Source organism: Phacochoerus africanus, chromosome 2 (assembly GCF_016906955.1).
Source record: "Phacochoerus africanus isolate WHEZ1 chromosome 2, ROS_Pafr_v1, whole genome shotgun sequence".
NCBI classification, from domain to species: Eukaryota; Metazoa; Chordata; class Mammalia; order Artiodactyla; family Suidae; genus Phacochoerus; species Phacochoerus africanus.
This window is the reverse complement of record NC_062545.1, coordinates 248,150,191-248,166,610: the sequence shown is the minus strand read 5'-3', so window position 1 is coordinate 248,166,610 and position 16,420 is coordinate 248,150,191. Positions and strand designations below refer to the sequence as shown.

At 46.5% G+C, this 16,420-nt stretch overlaps 1 protein-coding gene across 7 annotated transcripts in view; it reads left to right on the top strand.

The window, feature by feature from the left end:
- The window catches only part of ABCA1 (ATP binding cassette subfamily A member 1), a 132,385-nt gene that overhangs the window by 92,250 nt on the left and 23,715 nt on the right, over positions 1 to 16,420 (top strand). For 6 of the 7 annotated variants that reach the window (XM_047768083.1, XM_047768079.1, XM_047768081.1 and 3 more), the window contains 13 exons: positions 605 to 747; positions 951 to 1,088; positions 1,921 to 2,141; positions 3,633 to 3,705; positions 4,658 to 4,860; positions 5,998 to 6,046; positions 6,388 to 6,501; positions 7,587 to 7,735; positions 9,389 to 9,513; positions 11,262 to 11,360; positions 13,441 to 13,630; positions 14,501 to 14,595; positions 16,077 to 16,109. In XM_047768083.1, coding sequence (XP_047624039.1) covers positions 605 to 747; positions 951 to 1,088; positions 1,921 to 2,141; positions 3,633 to 3,705; positions 4,658 to 4,860; positions 5,998 to 6,046; positions 6,388 to 6,501; positions 7,587 to 7,735; positions 9,389 to 9,513; positions 11,262 to 11,360; positions 13,441 to 13,630; positions 14,501 to 14,595; positions 16,077 to 16,109 — 1,632 coding nt within the window. The remainder of the gene's footprint in view (positions 1 to 604; positions 748 to 950; positions 1,089 to 1,920; positions 2,142 to 3,632; positions 3,706 to 4,657; positions 4,861 to 5,997; positions 6,047 to 6,387; positions 6,502 to 7,586; positions 7,736 to 9,388; positions 9,514 to 11,261; positions 11,361 to 13,440; positions 13,631 to 14,500; positions 14,596 to 16,076; positions 16,110 to 16,420) is intronic. The other variant, XM_047768084.1, reaches the window with a different exon arrangement.

Here is a 16,420-nt window from a genome sequence, read left to right as displayed (position 1 = left end):
CTGTGCCGATCTCACCTGGCGGTACCTCAGGGCCCTTGGTGTGATGGCCCTGGGTTTGCTGCTCAAAGCTTTTGCTCCCATTCAGTTTGTCCATCAGCAGGCAGGGAGCCCCGTGGTGACTAGAGAGAGACCTGAGCTCTGTGACCTTGGACAAGGTCCCCCTTCTGGGCCCTGGTTTCCTCTTGCCTGCAGTGAGCAGCTCAGGCTCGTGTCCTTCACAGGGGCCCCCTTCTCTAAGGGCTGAGGGCCTTCATGTTTGGGGGGTGCTGCTCCCCGTCAGTGCTGAGCCAGCTCCTTGGTGGGTGGGGCCATGAGGGCCCTTGAGGACCTGCTGCCTGATGCTTGGGGGCTGGACCTGCAGGAAGTAGGGTGGACATGACCTGTGGCTTTGCCGCTTTGGCTTCTTGAGCAGCTCATGTAGTTGCTCACTGCTGTTCCACCTTAAGTCCTTCCTGGAGATTATTTTTCAGAAATTGATAAAGTTGAAAAAAAAAAATAAAGAAGGCGGCAGGGAGAAAACCGTGCCTCTTGTGTTCTGGGTGAGGAGGGATTGTGTTCTGGTTCATCCTGCGGGGCCCAGAATGGACCTGGCCTCTGTCCCCAGGCTGACTGTTGAAGAGCACATCTGGTTCTATGCCCGCCTGAAAGGGCTCTCGGAGAAGCACGTGAAGGCCGAGATGGAGCAGATGGCCCTGGATGTCGGCTTGCCACCCAGCAAACTGAAAAGCAAAACAAGTCAGCTGTCAGGTGAGGCCTGGAGCTGCCTTTCTCCTCCCCTCCCCCTCCCCCAACCACACACTCAGGGTCCCCAGCTTTGGGGAGAGGGGGTTGGAAGGTGGGTTAGGAAATGTGTCCCTGGCTCGTCCCCAGGTGGACACCTCCATCTGTCTCTCACCACCTCTGCCATCGCTCTTTGTGGCTGGTCCTGGAGCCTGTCTACTCTCTCATAGGAGGAATGCAGAGAAAGCTGTCTGTGGCCTTGGCCTTTGTCGGGGGATCCAAGGTTGTCATTCTGGATGAGCCCACAGCTGGTGTGGACCCTTACTCCCGCAGGGGAATTTGGGAGCTGCTGCTGAAATATCGACAAGGTCACTGATGTGTATTTATTTTGCTTCCTGGGCTGGGAGGGGGAGAGGGGGAGAGGCTCTCGAAGTCTGGCTGAATCATGGCCGTTCTTGCTAGAGGAACAGAATCGCTTCTCAGCAAGACTGCGGAACTGACCTCTGAGCTCAGCTCTGGAATGTGGGTGGGAGGCCGCGATTATAAGACACTTCAGATTGATGCTTCATTCCCTAGGGCTCTGCAAGAATAAGAGAAATGGGGTAAATGGGATCCTCTGTGCACCACCAGGGTTACCCCCAGCATAGAACCTTCCCATGTATGATGTAATTATATCCCCTACAGACTGAGATTCCTGAGAGCCGAGGCTGTGTTGTCATTCATCTCTGACCCTATGTGGGACACTTCATTCGTGTGCCGATAGGACGGATGAATAAATGCATGGATGGGAGTGGTGCAGGAACATGATGGGCAGTCAGCTTGGAGGGGTGGAAGGAACACGAGGTGGTGCAGTGCAAGGAGCTCAAGCTGGCTCAAAACCTTGGAAAAATTTAACTTGCCCCAGTTTCTTATCTGTAATAATAGTGCCTCCCTGCAGAGGATGAAGTTAAGTGAGGATGGATGTAGCCCACCTAGTGCACTGCTGGCACGTAGCAAGCTCCCAAATAAACATTCCTGTCCTTTCTTCTCTGAGGATGCAGCAACGACCCTCACAGCATTGCCATCCCAGGGGTCGCGGGCACTCAGGCCTCCGGGTCTTCCTCCCATGCTTAACCCTGCTCAGTCCTGTTGTCCCTGCCCCAGTGGTCAGTGAGCACAGCGGGCCTCACCTGTCCCACGTCCCTGTGTTTGTGCCGGCAGGCCGCACCATCATTCTCTCCACACACCACATGGATGAGGCGGACATCCTGGGGGACAGGATTGCCATCATTTCCCATGGGAAGCTGTGCTGCGTGGGCTCCTCCCTGTTCCTGAAGAACCAGCTGGGGACAGGCTACTACCTGACCCTGGTCAAGAAGGATGTGGAGTCCTCCCTCAGCTCGTGCAGAAATAGCAGTAGCACTGTGTCGTACCCGAAAAAGGTGAGTTGCAGTCTCTGTGCTGGGCTGGTGCCAGGTCTGAGGAGTCTGGACTCATTGGCTGTGAATGTCGAGTCCACATCTGTCCCACTCTGCCATGTCGAGACCACCATCTCCTGCTCTCTGGTTTCTTCGAGACCATGTCATACCTTGTACATGCAAAGCTCAGGAGACTTCTATTCCCATTGTTCTAGCTCTGTTGAATCCCATTTCCTTTTTCACGTGGAGGCATGATGAGTGATGGAGAAGGTCCTTGGAGGACTTTATTTTGTTGAAGAGAGACTTGCCAAGAGTTAAGAGCCTTGGCTGCAGAATGCTGTGATGTGCCTGCTCATTACCTTTAAATCTTGTTGACCTTAACTTTTAAACTACAAAACAACACTTATGGAGCACCGATTTCATGCTAGTCACTCACTCTAGCAAACTTTGGGTGTAAAAGGAAATCACAATAATAATTAATTCATTGTGCATTGTTGTCATTTGCAAACTTTTTTTTTTTTACATCTTGTCACCTCAAAGGCAGAGCAACCCTGGGAAGAAGGTATTGCAGTTATTATTCCAAATGAGGGAAGTGAGAAGCCTATAGGGATTTAGTTTATTTTCAAGGCCACCCAGCAAATGAGTAACAGAGGTGAGATCAAAACCCAATAACCAAGAGTTCCGTTGTGGTACAGCGGAAACGAGTCCAGCTGGTAACCATGAGGTTGCAGGTTTGATTCCTGGCTTCGCTCAGTGGGTCAGGGAACTGGCATTGCCGTGAACTGTGGTGTAGGTTGCAGACATGGCTCAGATCCCGAGTTGCTGTGGCTGTGGTGTAGGCCAACAGCTGTAGCTCTAATTCGACCCCTAGACTGGGAATTTCAATATGCCATTGGTGAGGCCCTAAAAAGCAAAACAAAAACAAAAACCCAATAACCAGGTGTATTTTCCCCTGTCCTGCAGTACATGCCTGAGATGTATTTATGTGTTGAAACAGTGGTGCCTAAAACACTTATATCTTGGCCTTGACCTCCTGTCCACTCACTTGCCTTTTAACCAGCACCTGGTGACTCAAAGTGTGGTCTGAGACCAGCACCATTGGGATCACTTGGGAGCTTGATAGAAATGCAGAAACTTGGGCCCAACACAGACTTCTTAAATAGAATCTGCATTTTAACAAGGTCCCCTGGTGATGAACACAAATCAAAGCTTGAGAAGCACTGAACTAGACAACCAGGCAGGCAATTGCCTGCCTGAGATGGTTGGTGAGTGTCTGGTTCTGGCACTCCCTGGCAGGCCATAGTTCTTTTGAGAGGTCTGCTTGTCATGCACACAGCACCCACATGTCAGATCAGACAGTGGCTTCAGAAGCCAAGGCTGCCCAGTTGCATGCCTCCCAGGAGAAGCTTTTTGCTCTAGTTCTCACACAGCCTCTTGGAAGCCCCCTGGCGAAGGTGGTGGTGGCTGTACCTTGCTCGGTCCCTGACCCGTTCTCACCTCCTTCTTTGCCATCAGGAGGACAGTGTTTCTCAGAGCAGTTCTGATGCTGGCCTGGGCAGCGACCATGAAAGTGACACACTGACCATCGGTAAGGACTCTGGGGTTTCTTATTCAGGTGGTGCCTGAGCTTCCCCCAGCTGGGCAGAGTGGAGGCAGAGGAGGAGAGGTGCAGAGGCTGGTGGCGCTGACTCAAGGTTTGCTGCTGGGCTGGGGCTGGGCGGCTGTGGGAGAGGGTGCAGCTTGGTGGCGGATTGGCCTGATGCTTGCTGGGAGCCTGGGGCTTGGTCTGGGAGCTGGCAGGGCAGTGTCCCAGAGAACTCAGATGACTGGGGTGGAGAGTCCTTAGGGGAGTGGATCTGGCTGAACACTGGACACGGGAGGCCAGGGATGAGGAGCTGAGGGCCACGCCAATGGGGTAGGGATTGGAGTTCAGTGCATAGGAAGGGTGAGAGCCCAAGAGAGGAACAGCCTGCTGGATTTAGCCCCAGGAGGCCAGCATCAAAGTAACATACGTGGAACAGAAATCGTCACCCTGGCCATGTCTTCCCAGTCCTGACAGCTGGCTCTTCCCAGGAAGACGTCTCCTTCTATAAACCGTTGCGTTAGTGCTCTATTGAGGTAGAAGGAGCCTCCTTTAAAAGGTTAGAAAAAGGTGAAGAATCTTATAAGGTTTCTTTAGTCAAGTTTTCCAGGGAAGAATCCTAGAGTTTAGGGAATAGACACCAGGCTTTCAACCTCAAGAAGTCATCCAGCCTGTGTTCCCCCCTCCACGCCCCCCACCATGCTCTAAGAACCTGCACTGTGCCTGGCTTTGGTGATACAAGGTGAGTAAGACACAGTCCCTGCCCCCAGGAACTCTTGGGCCACAGGTGAATATGTGGAATGACTTCAGTGTCTGGGGCAAGAATCAAGTGCAGGCGGCAGACTCTGAGGAGTAGGCAGGGAGTGGCTGGCCTCAGGGGTGCTGAGCTATGGATTCAGAATCAGGGGTTTGGAGCTACTGAGTTGGCTGAACCCTATGTATACTTTGGTCCCTACAGACGTCTCCGCTATCTCCAACCTCATCAGGAAGCATGTGGCCGAGGCCCGGCTGGTGGAAGACATTGGACATGAGCTGACCTACGTGCTGCCCTATGAGGCTGCCAGAGAGGGAGCCTTTGTGGAACTCTTCCATGAGATTGACGACCGGCTCTCAGACCTGGGCATCTCCAGTTATGGCATCTCAGAGACCACTCTGGAAGAAGTAAGTTCAGAGGCTGACAGGATATAGCAGGGCCAGGAACCCTGAGACCAGACCACTGGCCTGCAGCTCCACTGGGATAGCATTACGTGGCACTAGGCATTGGGCCTTTAGGTTGTTGGCACCTGGATAATGTTGGTCCCAGGTAACCGTCTAAGATTCTAGTGGATGATGGAAGGAAGCGTTAGGATTGCCCCCTGGTATGACTGTCACAACCATGCATAGGTCCTAACATATGCGTGCATAATTTCCAACATTTCTGGAAAATCTACTTGTGCCATGTGCTGACCTTGATGTGTTTTGTTTTTGTTTTAAATCATTGTGACTTCATTTAGTCCTCATAACAAGATGAGAAAGTTGACACTCAGGGGTGCTGAGCTATGGATTCAGAATCAGGGGTTTGGGGCTTTAAAGCCCATGTTCTGTTACTGTGTAAGAGGGGCCTTGAGGGCTGGAAGAGATATAAAAATTGTCTGGCCCGGTAGTCCCCAAGGTTTTCTGTGCAGCAGAATCTTTTGAGGATATTATTGATGACAAAAATTCCAAGGCTGAGCTCCAGGGTCTCTGAATCAGAATTTCTGGAGGTGAGGCTTTGATGTCTGTGCTTTTTATTGTATGCTTTCTGGGCAGCTGTCTGTAGATCAGAGTTTGGAAATCATTGGTCTAGGTCAGATTCTCTTGTGATGTTTGAGTCCTGCCATTGCATTTCTAGTGATGGGAGTCCCCTCCTTTCCTGGTCATTCTGTCACCACGCTAGCCAACTCAGAGATCTGGGGCCGTAGACTTGGAAGAAGTGGGTTGGCTCATTCCCTGTAGCTTCAAGACAAGTTTCTCCTTCTGTAGTGTCCTGATGTCATGGTTTTAATTTGAAAATGATTGTCTGGATTGATAGTTCTCACCACTGGGGAAATGTTTCTAGTAAAAACACCTTCTCTCTCCCAAGTGATGCTGAAAAAGTGTTATTAATAAATGAGGCTTCAACTTTTTGTCTTCAGGAGCCAGCCTACCATTCAGTCATGTAATAATCATGGGGCACCTTGCTGTACAGTGGGAAAATAAAAAAAAATTATTAAAAAAAAAATCATGGGGCAGTTGCCCTCACAAGGTGGTGCTTATAATATTCTCACTCTTATTTTTCAGATATTCCTCAAAGTGGCTGAAGAGAGTGGGGTGGACGCTGAGACCTCAGGTAACCCTCTAGGAGACTGCACACTGTTGGCTCTGCCATCTCTAGGCTGTCTTAGCTCACCTGGCTTATGCTTTTTCTTTCACATTGTTTTATGACAATCTCTATTTTACTTTTTTTAATTAAATTTTTTTTTTTTTTTTTTGGTCCATGGTGTGTGGAAGTTCCTGGGCCAGGCATCAAACCTGTGCCACAGTAGTGACCCGAACCACATCAGTGACATCACTAGATCCTTGACCACTAGCCACCAGAGAACTCCTTAGTGTATAGATCTGTCACAGATGTGGAGAGTTTGTTTTGTTACAAATAAACTAAAATGTGGGGTTCCTTCCCTTTGTCTTCAGATGGCACCCTCCCAGCGAGACGAAACAGACGGGTCTTCGGGGACAAGCAGAGCTGTCTTCGCCCATTCACTGAAGACGATGCTGCTGATCCAAATGATTCCGACGTAGACCCAGGTCCGTTTGGGCAAGTGATGCATTCCATTGCTTGAAAGTGAATGTCTCTCTTATGTTCTTCCTTAGTATTATCTTTTGATGTCCTTGAACTAGGATGATAGGTACCTACAGGGTCCAAAGGGAAGAGAGAGAATGAGAAAAGCTGCTTTCCCTTTTCCAGTGCTGTGCACACGGTCAAACGTGAAAGCGCCTGTCCTCGTCACTTCCGTCACCGCACTGAGACCTTTCTGTCTATACACCTCAGAAGACAGCCCCTCAGTCTTCTGAATCCATTGATTATCTTTTCTGTAAAGTCCTAGTTTTCTTGCAGTCATTAGGTGTTTAGTTCATTAGGTGTTAAATGTTGTTTGAATGGGTGGTCGGTTTTGAAAGAACAGGGTGATTTTGCTTTTAGCATTAATTACACCCTTGGACTTGGCTATTTTGGATGAGTGTGTCCCTGTGGCTGACTGGGATGGGAAGGGGAGGCAAGAAATCAAGCAAATATTGGCAAGATGTCAAGCTACTGCAGTTAAAAAATCATGTATTGAAGCCGAGGATGTCTGTAAAATTTTTAGGAAAGAAACCTCCCTGGCTCTCCCGTCCCTGTGCACATGAATATGTGAGTCTCATGTTCTCTCTAACTTCATACATCATCAGTACCTCGAGCACTGAAAGGTGTCCACTTTTTACCAAAAATGGAATAGATGGGAGACAAAGTGCCATCATGGGTTCTCAAGAGTGTCAGCCTGCATGTATGGTCTGTTTTGTAAAATATTGTGTAAGAAATCGAGGATGACTTGCGCCATCTGAACGGCTTCTGTAACACCATTCATTATGTGTGAACATGTCTCTTCAGTTGTCTCAGGGCATCTTCATTTTCTGTATTCATCAGACAAGAACCCAAAGGCAGAGGCTGCTGCTGTTACACTTTGGGGGTCAGAACTTTTTCTCGGACGTGTATGTGTCATGAAGGCCCTTACACCTTTACTTTCCATTCAAATGCAAGCCGCAGAGATGGTTGCTGAAGATGCTGGAGGGAGGAGCATGGAGATGTCAAAAATGCCTGACAGAATAGGTGACCTTCAGTGTTGGCTTTTCTTCAGAATCCAGGGAAACAGACCTGCTCAGCGGTATGGACGGCAAGGGCTCCTACCAAGTGAAGGGCTGGAAACTCACTCAGCAGCAGTTTGTGGCCCTTTTGTGGAAGAGGCTGCTGATTGCCAGACGGAGTCGGAAGGGGTTCTTTGCTCAGGTGAGAGGTGTTGTTCCAGGCCAAGGATGCAGGATCCCTTGATGGGCTGTAGGCTCCCTGACCAGTAAAGGCAGAGACATCATCATGAATATGAGATAGATGCTGGAGCCAGATCATCTGTATTTCAATCCTGATTCTGCTTGGTATACTCATATCTTTTGACGGGTTACTTCTCTAAACCTTGATCTCCTTATCTATAAAATGGGAATAATAATAATAACTTGACATATTATTATGAAAATTAAAATGAGTAAGTGCTTAGAATGGGCCTCACACTAGTAATTACCATGTGTTAGTTTTATCATAAAGGAGAGCATAACTAGGATAAAGTTTAGAAAAACTGGCTGGATGAGTTAAACTTTGCTAACTTCAAAGAGGATATGCCTAGATGCACTTGACATATGGACTTATTGGAAACTTGATTTTTCTCTAAGTTGATGTTTAATTGCAAACTGATAGAAAAGATAACCAGAGGTCAGAAAAAAAAAAAGTGCTAAACAGAGAAGACTCTTTCCACTCTTGCCTGCATGTCCATGTTTGCGTGTGAACTTGCTGGGTAAGGGATGAAATTATTCCACTCTAAATCAAGAGATGTAAAGAAAGAGGTTACAGAGTTTCTTCCCCCAGACAGTGTGGGGAATGCAAAGAATATGAGTTTGGAGCATACAGACTTAGATTTGAGTTGCAGTTGTGTTACTTACTGGCTCTGTGGCCTTGGGCAAGTTACTTAAGTCTCTGAGCCTCAGTTACCTTGTTTGCTGATTAGGCATAGTGATGCTACTACTTAGGGTTGTAATGATAATTAAATGAGAGGATGCTCATACAATATTTTCCCATGGAATTAATCACGCAGTGGTTAATTTTCTGCATTGAAACTGGAGAACATTAGAATCAGGGGCATCATTTGAATCAGTTTTTTAGGGCTAAATGTCTTCCTAAATAAATGGAAGAAGCTAAAAGAGTTTACTTAAAAGTATGTACAAGTCATTGTTTTCAGATAAAACAGATGTTCAGGTGTTTAAGATGGTTTAACAAGGCTTTGGGTTAATTATGCTTTTTGAGGCTAAGGGGGTGGAATGGTGGTGGCTGCTATTCCCATTCAATAGAGTAGTGCTGTAAAGTGGTTTTATCAGAGTATGAGATCTCAATGGGTCATCCAGTCTGTCTGCAGACTACAAATGAGAAAACTGAGGCCAGAGGGGACCTGACTTCACATAGATGTACTTGTAGTAGAGACAAAATGAAGCTGCAAGTTTTCTGGTTCTTGGTCCAGGCTTGTGCTCTCAGCTTTACCCTGAACTGAGCTGAGCTTTCAGGGTTTTCAGGGAAAAGAGGGATCCAGTGTTCTGAGTCACCCTGGCATGTGACCACTGTTCACTCTGTGAAGTTCTCAGCTTGATGCCCCTGCCAGGTGGCCACAGACTCTGGCCTTGTGTTGTCAGCTTTCAGAATTGCCCTGGAGGGAAGAGGTTTCGATTGCAGTCTCGGCCTGCAACCTGCCAAGAATGCCTTGGAGGAGCTGAGCCCAGACCTGTACACATCCGAGTGCAGGCTGATCTGGGAGACTGGCTGGACTCCCAGGGCCTTGCCCATGGCCTTCTTTCTAACCCTTTCCCTTCTGCAATTTCTTTTTCCCCTCACCCCTGATTATAGATTATCCTGCCAGCTGTGTTTGTCTGCATTGCCCTAGTGTTCAGCTTGATTGTGCCACCCTTTGGCAAGTACCCCAGCCTGGAACTTCAGCCCTGGATGTACAACGAACAGTACACATTTGTCAGGTGTGTGTTGGCCTTCCCTGCCCAAGGTGGGAGGAGAGCTCAGGGAGGGTGTTTACTATGCTGAAGGCCAAGGGGAAGGGGCCTGGATTTATCAGCTGTGGCTACAGCCCTCATATGAACTCATATAAGATGCAAAGGATAGCCGTGAACAAACCTGAACTAATGGGCCAGCCCTCTTGCTGCATCTGAACTCTTTCTTCTTTATATGTTGTTGTCAGGAACATAGGTGTTTTATGTAAATAATCTGCCCTTGCAAAATCTATGATTGAGCTATAATATATTTGGATTTACGTAACTGCGTCTTTATTAACATGGGGCTTCCACACACTGTCAAAGCATCGCACCTCCAGGTTCTTGTTTTCTGCATGGTGCAATCCATGTATTTATTATTTAGTCTTTTTTAAGTTATAGATAATGGCTAGTGTTTCTTTGTTTTTTTTTTTAAGATGTAAACTTTTATTTTTTTCTTTTTTTTTATTACTCAATGAATTTATTACATTTGTAGTTGTACAATGATCATCACAATCCAGTTTTATAGGATTTCCATCCCACAACCTCAGTGGATTCCCCACCCGCTACCCCCACCAACTGTCAACTTTGGAAACCATAAGTTTTTCAAAGTCTGTGAGTCAGTATCTGTTCTGCAAAGAAGTTCATAAAAGTTATCATGCTAAGTGAAGTCAGTCAGACAATGAGACACCAACATCAAATGCTATCACTTACATGTGGAAGCTAGTGTTTTTCTTTAGATGAGGAAAATACCAGCTACTGCATAACAATCCAAGGCTACAAACACATGGGACTGCAGGAATTTTCCTCAGTCCCATGGTATTCACAGACCTTTCAATGGGAGACATGTGCCAATGATGTCAAAGGGAAGCTTTAAAAAAAGGAAAAAAGTATAAACATATGAATAGTCTCTTTTTCTCAAATTCCATGCTTCCTTCCTATTTAGTGCAGGTTTATGTTCTTCTTTCCTTTCCCAACCTTGTGTTGCCCAGGATTATGGAACACAGGCTTATGTTTTCCAGTTGTCTGTGTAAACATTTGGCCAATAAAATCTGCCCTTTCCTAGAAAATCCTGGTTGTTTCTGCCTAATGGATAATTGTGAAAGCACTTTTGAAATACTGATCTTCAGGGAATCCAAGTACTTCACATTAAAATATATATATATATATATATATATATATATATATTTGTAGAGAGTTCCCATTGTGGCTCAGCAGTAGCGAACCCAACTAGTATTCATGAGGATGCAGGTTTGATTCCTGGCCTCTTTCACTGGATTAAGGATCTGGTGTTGCTGTGAGCTGTGGTGTAGGTCACAGATGCTGTGGCTTTGGTGTAGGTGGCAGCTGTAGCTCTGATTCCACCCCTAGCCTGGGAACTTCAATAAGCCACATGTGCAGCCCTAAATAATTAAAAAAAAAAAAGTTAAAAAATATATACGTAAATGTGTATATGTGGGTGGGTGTGTACACGTGTGTGCACCCGCTTCTGTATGTATAACTTATTTACACAAGCTCCATTTTGGGGTGCTGTATGTTGCCTTGATACTAGATACACTCAGGCCAGAGGCTGAGTTCCTTGTGGGTGGTTCTGTGTTTTATTCATTTCTGTCTTAAGAGCTTGGCATATAGGAAGTACTTAATAAAATGTTTAATTTTCTTTTTTAAATAAACCTTTCCTCCCCCTGATTCATGGTTTTAATGAATTGCTGCGCTGGCTGCCTCTCATGTGCCCACAGTAATGATGCGCCTGAGGACGTGGGCACCCAGGAACTCTTGAATGCCCTCACCAGAAAGCCTGGCTTCGGGACCCGGTGTATGGAAGGGAACCCAATCCCGTGAGTGCCACTTGAGCTGGGAGCCCCTCTGGGGCTGGCTTCCTCTGCTTGTCACCTTGTGTGATCTCTGCACTGCATTTGTCACTTGTTTGCCACGTTATGACTGCTATCAGTTGCCCTTTAAGTCATTTTGTATTTTAAAAAAGTTAATGTGATGATCTAATCAGACCATCTAGGAACATGATAGACTAGGAGAGTCTTCTGCATCCTGCCAGGCAAATCACTATAGCTGTTTTCTTACTGCTTTAGAAATTAATATTTAAATAGCACTTTGTACTTACTGATCACTTCCCCCGCGTGCCTATACTTAAGTGCAGAAATGGGCTCCCATTATGTATAATTTGCAGTTCTGCTTATCAGCTTCTTCACCCTAACACCCTGAAAAGACAACATAGTTTTTATAGAAATGAACATTTTCTTCTTTTAGAGTAGCATATTTTTTATCATATGCTCCTCCAAAATTCTTTTTTTGAAAAGTAGGCAGTGTGTCAGTAAATTCAGTGAAACACCCATATGACTCTAAGTGTGTCTGAAGAGCTTTATGAGTAAAGGCAGAGAGGCGAGGCGCTTCTGAGAAAGCTCAGTGATGGCAGAGGCAGGTTCAAGTTTCTAGGCTCAGATAGAATTTGCACCTGAGCTGGTTAACCACAGACTGAGGGCTTATGGAGAGCCTGAGAAGGTGTAGAAAGACTGACTCCTTCGAGCACCTTGTGGCTCAGTAGGTTAAGGACCCAATGTTGTCTCTGTGAGGATGCAGGTTCCATCCCTGGCCTTGCTCAGTGGGTTAATGATCCAGTGTTGCAGCAGGCTGCAGGATAGGTGGAAGATGCGGCTCAGATCTGGCATGGCTGTGGTACAGGCTGTGGTACAGGCCTGCAGCTGCAGCTCTGATTGAGCTCCTAGCCTGGGAACGTCCATATGCTGCAGGCATGGCTCTAAAAACATTTTTTTAATTAAATTAAAAAAAAAAAAGAGCTAGAGAGCAATCCACAAAACTATTCGTTTGCTGTAAGAATCATCTCAAGACTGCGGCTCTGCTGTAAACTGCAGAATTTTGAAACTGGAAGGGATATTAGAAGTGCCTTGTTGAAATATGACTTATTGTAACAAATCATTTGATACTTTTGTTTTACTAGTGGAGAAAATAGGCCCTGAGAGGGAGAGGGCAAGTGACCTACTAATGTTCCCATAGTAACTCAGAGCTCAAATCGGACATAAAGGCCTGTCCTTCCTTATTCCCCTGGGATGCTTGCAAACGACCCAGCTCTTCATGGACCAACAACTCTCATCCCCGTTCACCCCTAAACTCTCTACTTGTTTTAAAACATAAAGCACATCTTGACATTTTCTACCAGTGTTCAGCACATTGATCATAAAATGCAGATTCCTTCTAAGGCCTGTGTCCTCTGGCTCCTCCCTCCCTCTCCTCCTCATCTCTATCACTGCTCCTCATAGCTCATCACATCCCAGCCCCACTGCCTTCCTGTTGTTCCTTAAACATTGAACTCAGGACCTTTTCATCTGTTTCCGTTGCTTCTGCTTATAATATTCTTCCCCCTCAACCCCTGCCTGGGCTTGTTCTGGTTCTCTCTCATCATTTAGGTTTTGGCCGAAGTTTATGACCTGACCTGTTCAGGTAGTCCTTTCTCTCTTTATTTTGCATCACTTTTGGCCATCTAAAGATTGTATTATTTATTTGTTTGTTACCTAATGCTTTCACGGGTACACAAACTCCATGAAGGCAGAAGCTGTCGTTTCACCCCAGAGTCTCAAATATGCAGGACAGTGTCTGGCACATAGTAGATGCTCAGATGTTTGTTGAGTGAACACATGGGTGAGAGATTGAATGCTGCTAGTTAGACTGACTTGAGTTCACTGTCTGAGCACTGAGGTCCTCTGTGTTCCATCGTCCTTAGTTGTTAAATGAGTGTGTAGCTTATGTGTCTGTGGGGTGGATCAAATAACCAAATGGTGAGGGGGTAGATGCATGTTTGCAGTTGTTATTGATTGGTCCTGTCCTCTAACATAGCAGGAGAGGCCGGGCCTCCTGGGTAATCCTACCTCTGGTGTTCCTTTGCAGAGACAAGCCCTGCTTGGTGGGGGAGAAGGAATGGATCACTGCCCCAGTTCCCCAGACCATCAGGGACCTCTTCCAAAATGGGAACTGGACGATGGCGAACCCCTCCCCTGCCTGCCAGTGTAGCAGTGACAAAATCAAGAAGATGCTGCCGGTGTGTCCCCTGGGGGCAGGGGGGCTGCCTCCTCCACAGGTGAGTCACTTTCAGGGTGTGACTGTTCAGGTGGGGGTGCAGGGTGGGCTGGGAAGAAGGTCTGGATGACACATTTTGAAGTCAGCCTAGTTTCCTTGCTTGTTTGAGATAGAACCAGAGCACCATGCTCTGCACTGGTAGGCTGTGGAAGGCGTATTGTGGCCTCTCGCGCAGTGATAGTGTCACAGGACAGACTGTCACAAGTCCCCTTCATCTCTGTCTCTGCCACAGATGAGCTAGTGACCTTGTTCAGGCCACTCTGAATCCCCAGGCCTGTCTCCTCCCTGCCGATTTGGGGAAGCTGGGCAATGAAACTCTGATGTCCTGAGACTCTGAGTGACGGCAGCAATTCTGAGCCATGATTTTTTTTTTCGAGAATGATTTCAGGAAGAGGCTTGCTTGTGGTGTCTCTCTGCTGCTTTGCCAGCATCCAGGTTGCAGGGTGAAGAGAAGTAATGTTAAATGTTGTGAGAACTTAAAGTAGACCTGGCTACCTCTCCTGAAAATAACATCTCTTCATCAGTATAACTCCAGTGCACCTAAGAATTCACTAGGCATGGTCACTGATGCTGCTCCCTAAAAACCTTCTGTAACCATGAAGACTCATGCTTGATGGTCTGTTGTTAGTTACTCAGAATAAATTCGCTGGGGAACCCCTTGGCTTGGCATAAGTGAATGGCCATGCTGGGGGCCATCTGACCCTGGGCCAGGCCTGGTGGTGGCTGATGGCGATGCCTAGGCCCTGGGAGCAGAGTCTGGTCACACTGTGGTACGTGTTTTCAGGGACATGTGTCATTATTGTCCTTGATTTGTTTCCTATCCCAATTCTGGTCCATAAAGACACATGTGCTTGGTTTTCTGTGATAACAGAGAAAACAGAACACCGCGGACATCCTTCAGAACCTGACGGGAAGAAACATTTCGGATTACCTGGTGAAGACCTATGTGCAGATCATAGCCAAAAGGTCATTATTTACTAAACTCAATACCTGCTTCGTCATTATGGATCATAGGAATGAAAGGTCTAAAAATGATAGGTTGAATAATAGGGAAACATCACACTTTGGCCTGATGTTGTCTTTTGGAAGTTTGGACATTCTTTCAAATTGTAAAAGATGATGGGAAATAATCTGCACGTTCAGCTTCAAGACAGAGGTTGCCTGCTTCCAGAATGAAAATCTGGATTCAGATTCTAATTCTGCCACTTAATAGCTGTTCGACCCTGGGCAGCCAGTTATCCTTTGAAAGCCTTAGATTGTGTAAAATATAGTAAGGATGTTGTTCTTACTAGTTATAGTAAGGATGTTGGGATTAAATGAAATGGTACTTAGAAAGTACCCTTTGTGGATGGAATGGATGATAACATGTGGAGTTATAAAGTGAGTCCTGGGCAGACTTAGTGGCCTGTCTTGGCCGTGGAGCCTTGGGAGAGCACATAGCTTCCTGGGGCCCAGGATGAAATTGTCCCTTTGTCCAGCATACCCACACCATCAGTGCTACCTGCCTTGGCTCTCTTCAATCATCAGACCGACTGTCCAGTATTATAGTACTTGTGTCCTTATTCTACATAATAGTGGCCCTATTGACCTTCACAGAAATTGACAGGAGACATAGGAAAAAAACCCACAGTATATGTTGGGGTCAGTATTATCCATGGTTACAGACATCTGCTGGGGATCTTGGAACTTATGCCCTCCAGATAAAGGGGGCTGCTGTACTTAGTTGATGTTCAGAAAACATTTGCTTTGGTTTCCTTCCCATCAGCTTGGTTAGTTGGGCTTGTAAGTTAGGAGTTCTAGTGGCTTTTCATGATAAGTGTATGCTTGAATGACAGTTACTGTGAGTTTCCATACGTCATCCATAATTGATCTGTCATTTTGAATTTGAAAAGTTTCTCGTTTGATCGCATCTGTTGGGTTTTGAATTGTTTTATTTTATTTATTTATTTATTATTTTTGTCTTTTTGCTATTTCTTGGGCCGCTCCCGCGGCATATGGAGGTTCCCAGGCTAGGGGTCCAATCGGAGCTGTAGCCCCTGGCCTATGCCATAGCCACAGCAACGCGGGATCCGAGCCGCGTCTGCAACCTACACCACAGCTCACGGCAATGCCGGATCGTCAACCCACTGAGCAAGGGCAGGGACCGAAACCGCAACCTCATGGGTTCCTAGTCGGATTTGTTAACCACTGCGCCACGACGGGAACTCCTTGAATTGTTTTAATATAAGGTCTGATGTTTATATAAACAATAAGGTTTTAGTAGGAGGGGAAGAAAAGACATGCTGATTAGACATTGGCAAAACCCTATAGCACCAGCCTGATCATAGGATTATTTCTGGCCCTTTGTTGTATCCTCAAGCAGACATTTACTCCCTTTGTATCATCAGGAATAGGATCAATGTTTCTTTGAACTGATTTCTGATTTCTTTGTCTTTGGCCTTTTGCAGCTTAAAGAACAAGATCTGGGTGAATGAGTTTAGGTAAGTTGACGGCTCTGTACGTTCTTTTACTTTTCCTTGACTCTTGAAGTTTAGGAAGATGACTTTGATGCAGGAGTCTTGGATCCTGGAAAGCTGTTGGTTTAGGGATTGATTCCCCTTTAGCATTTTTGCTCAGTGCCCAGCTGCCACTTCAGAGGCCTTTGAAATATTTGGCACACTGATCTCCTTGAGGAGAGGCAGAAGTTCCTCTTGGGTCTCTCAGGACTTGACGGGAATTCTTGTGAGGAGAATACCTATGCTAGTTAAACTCATCAAATCAGATTCCTGGCGGTCTAGGGATTCGAGGACAA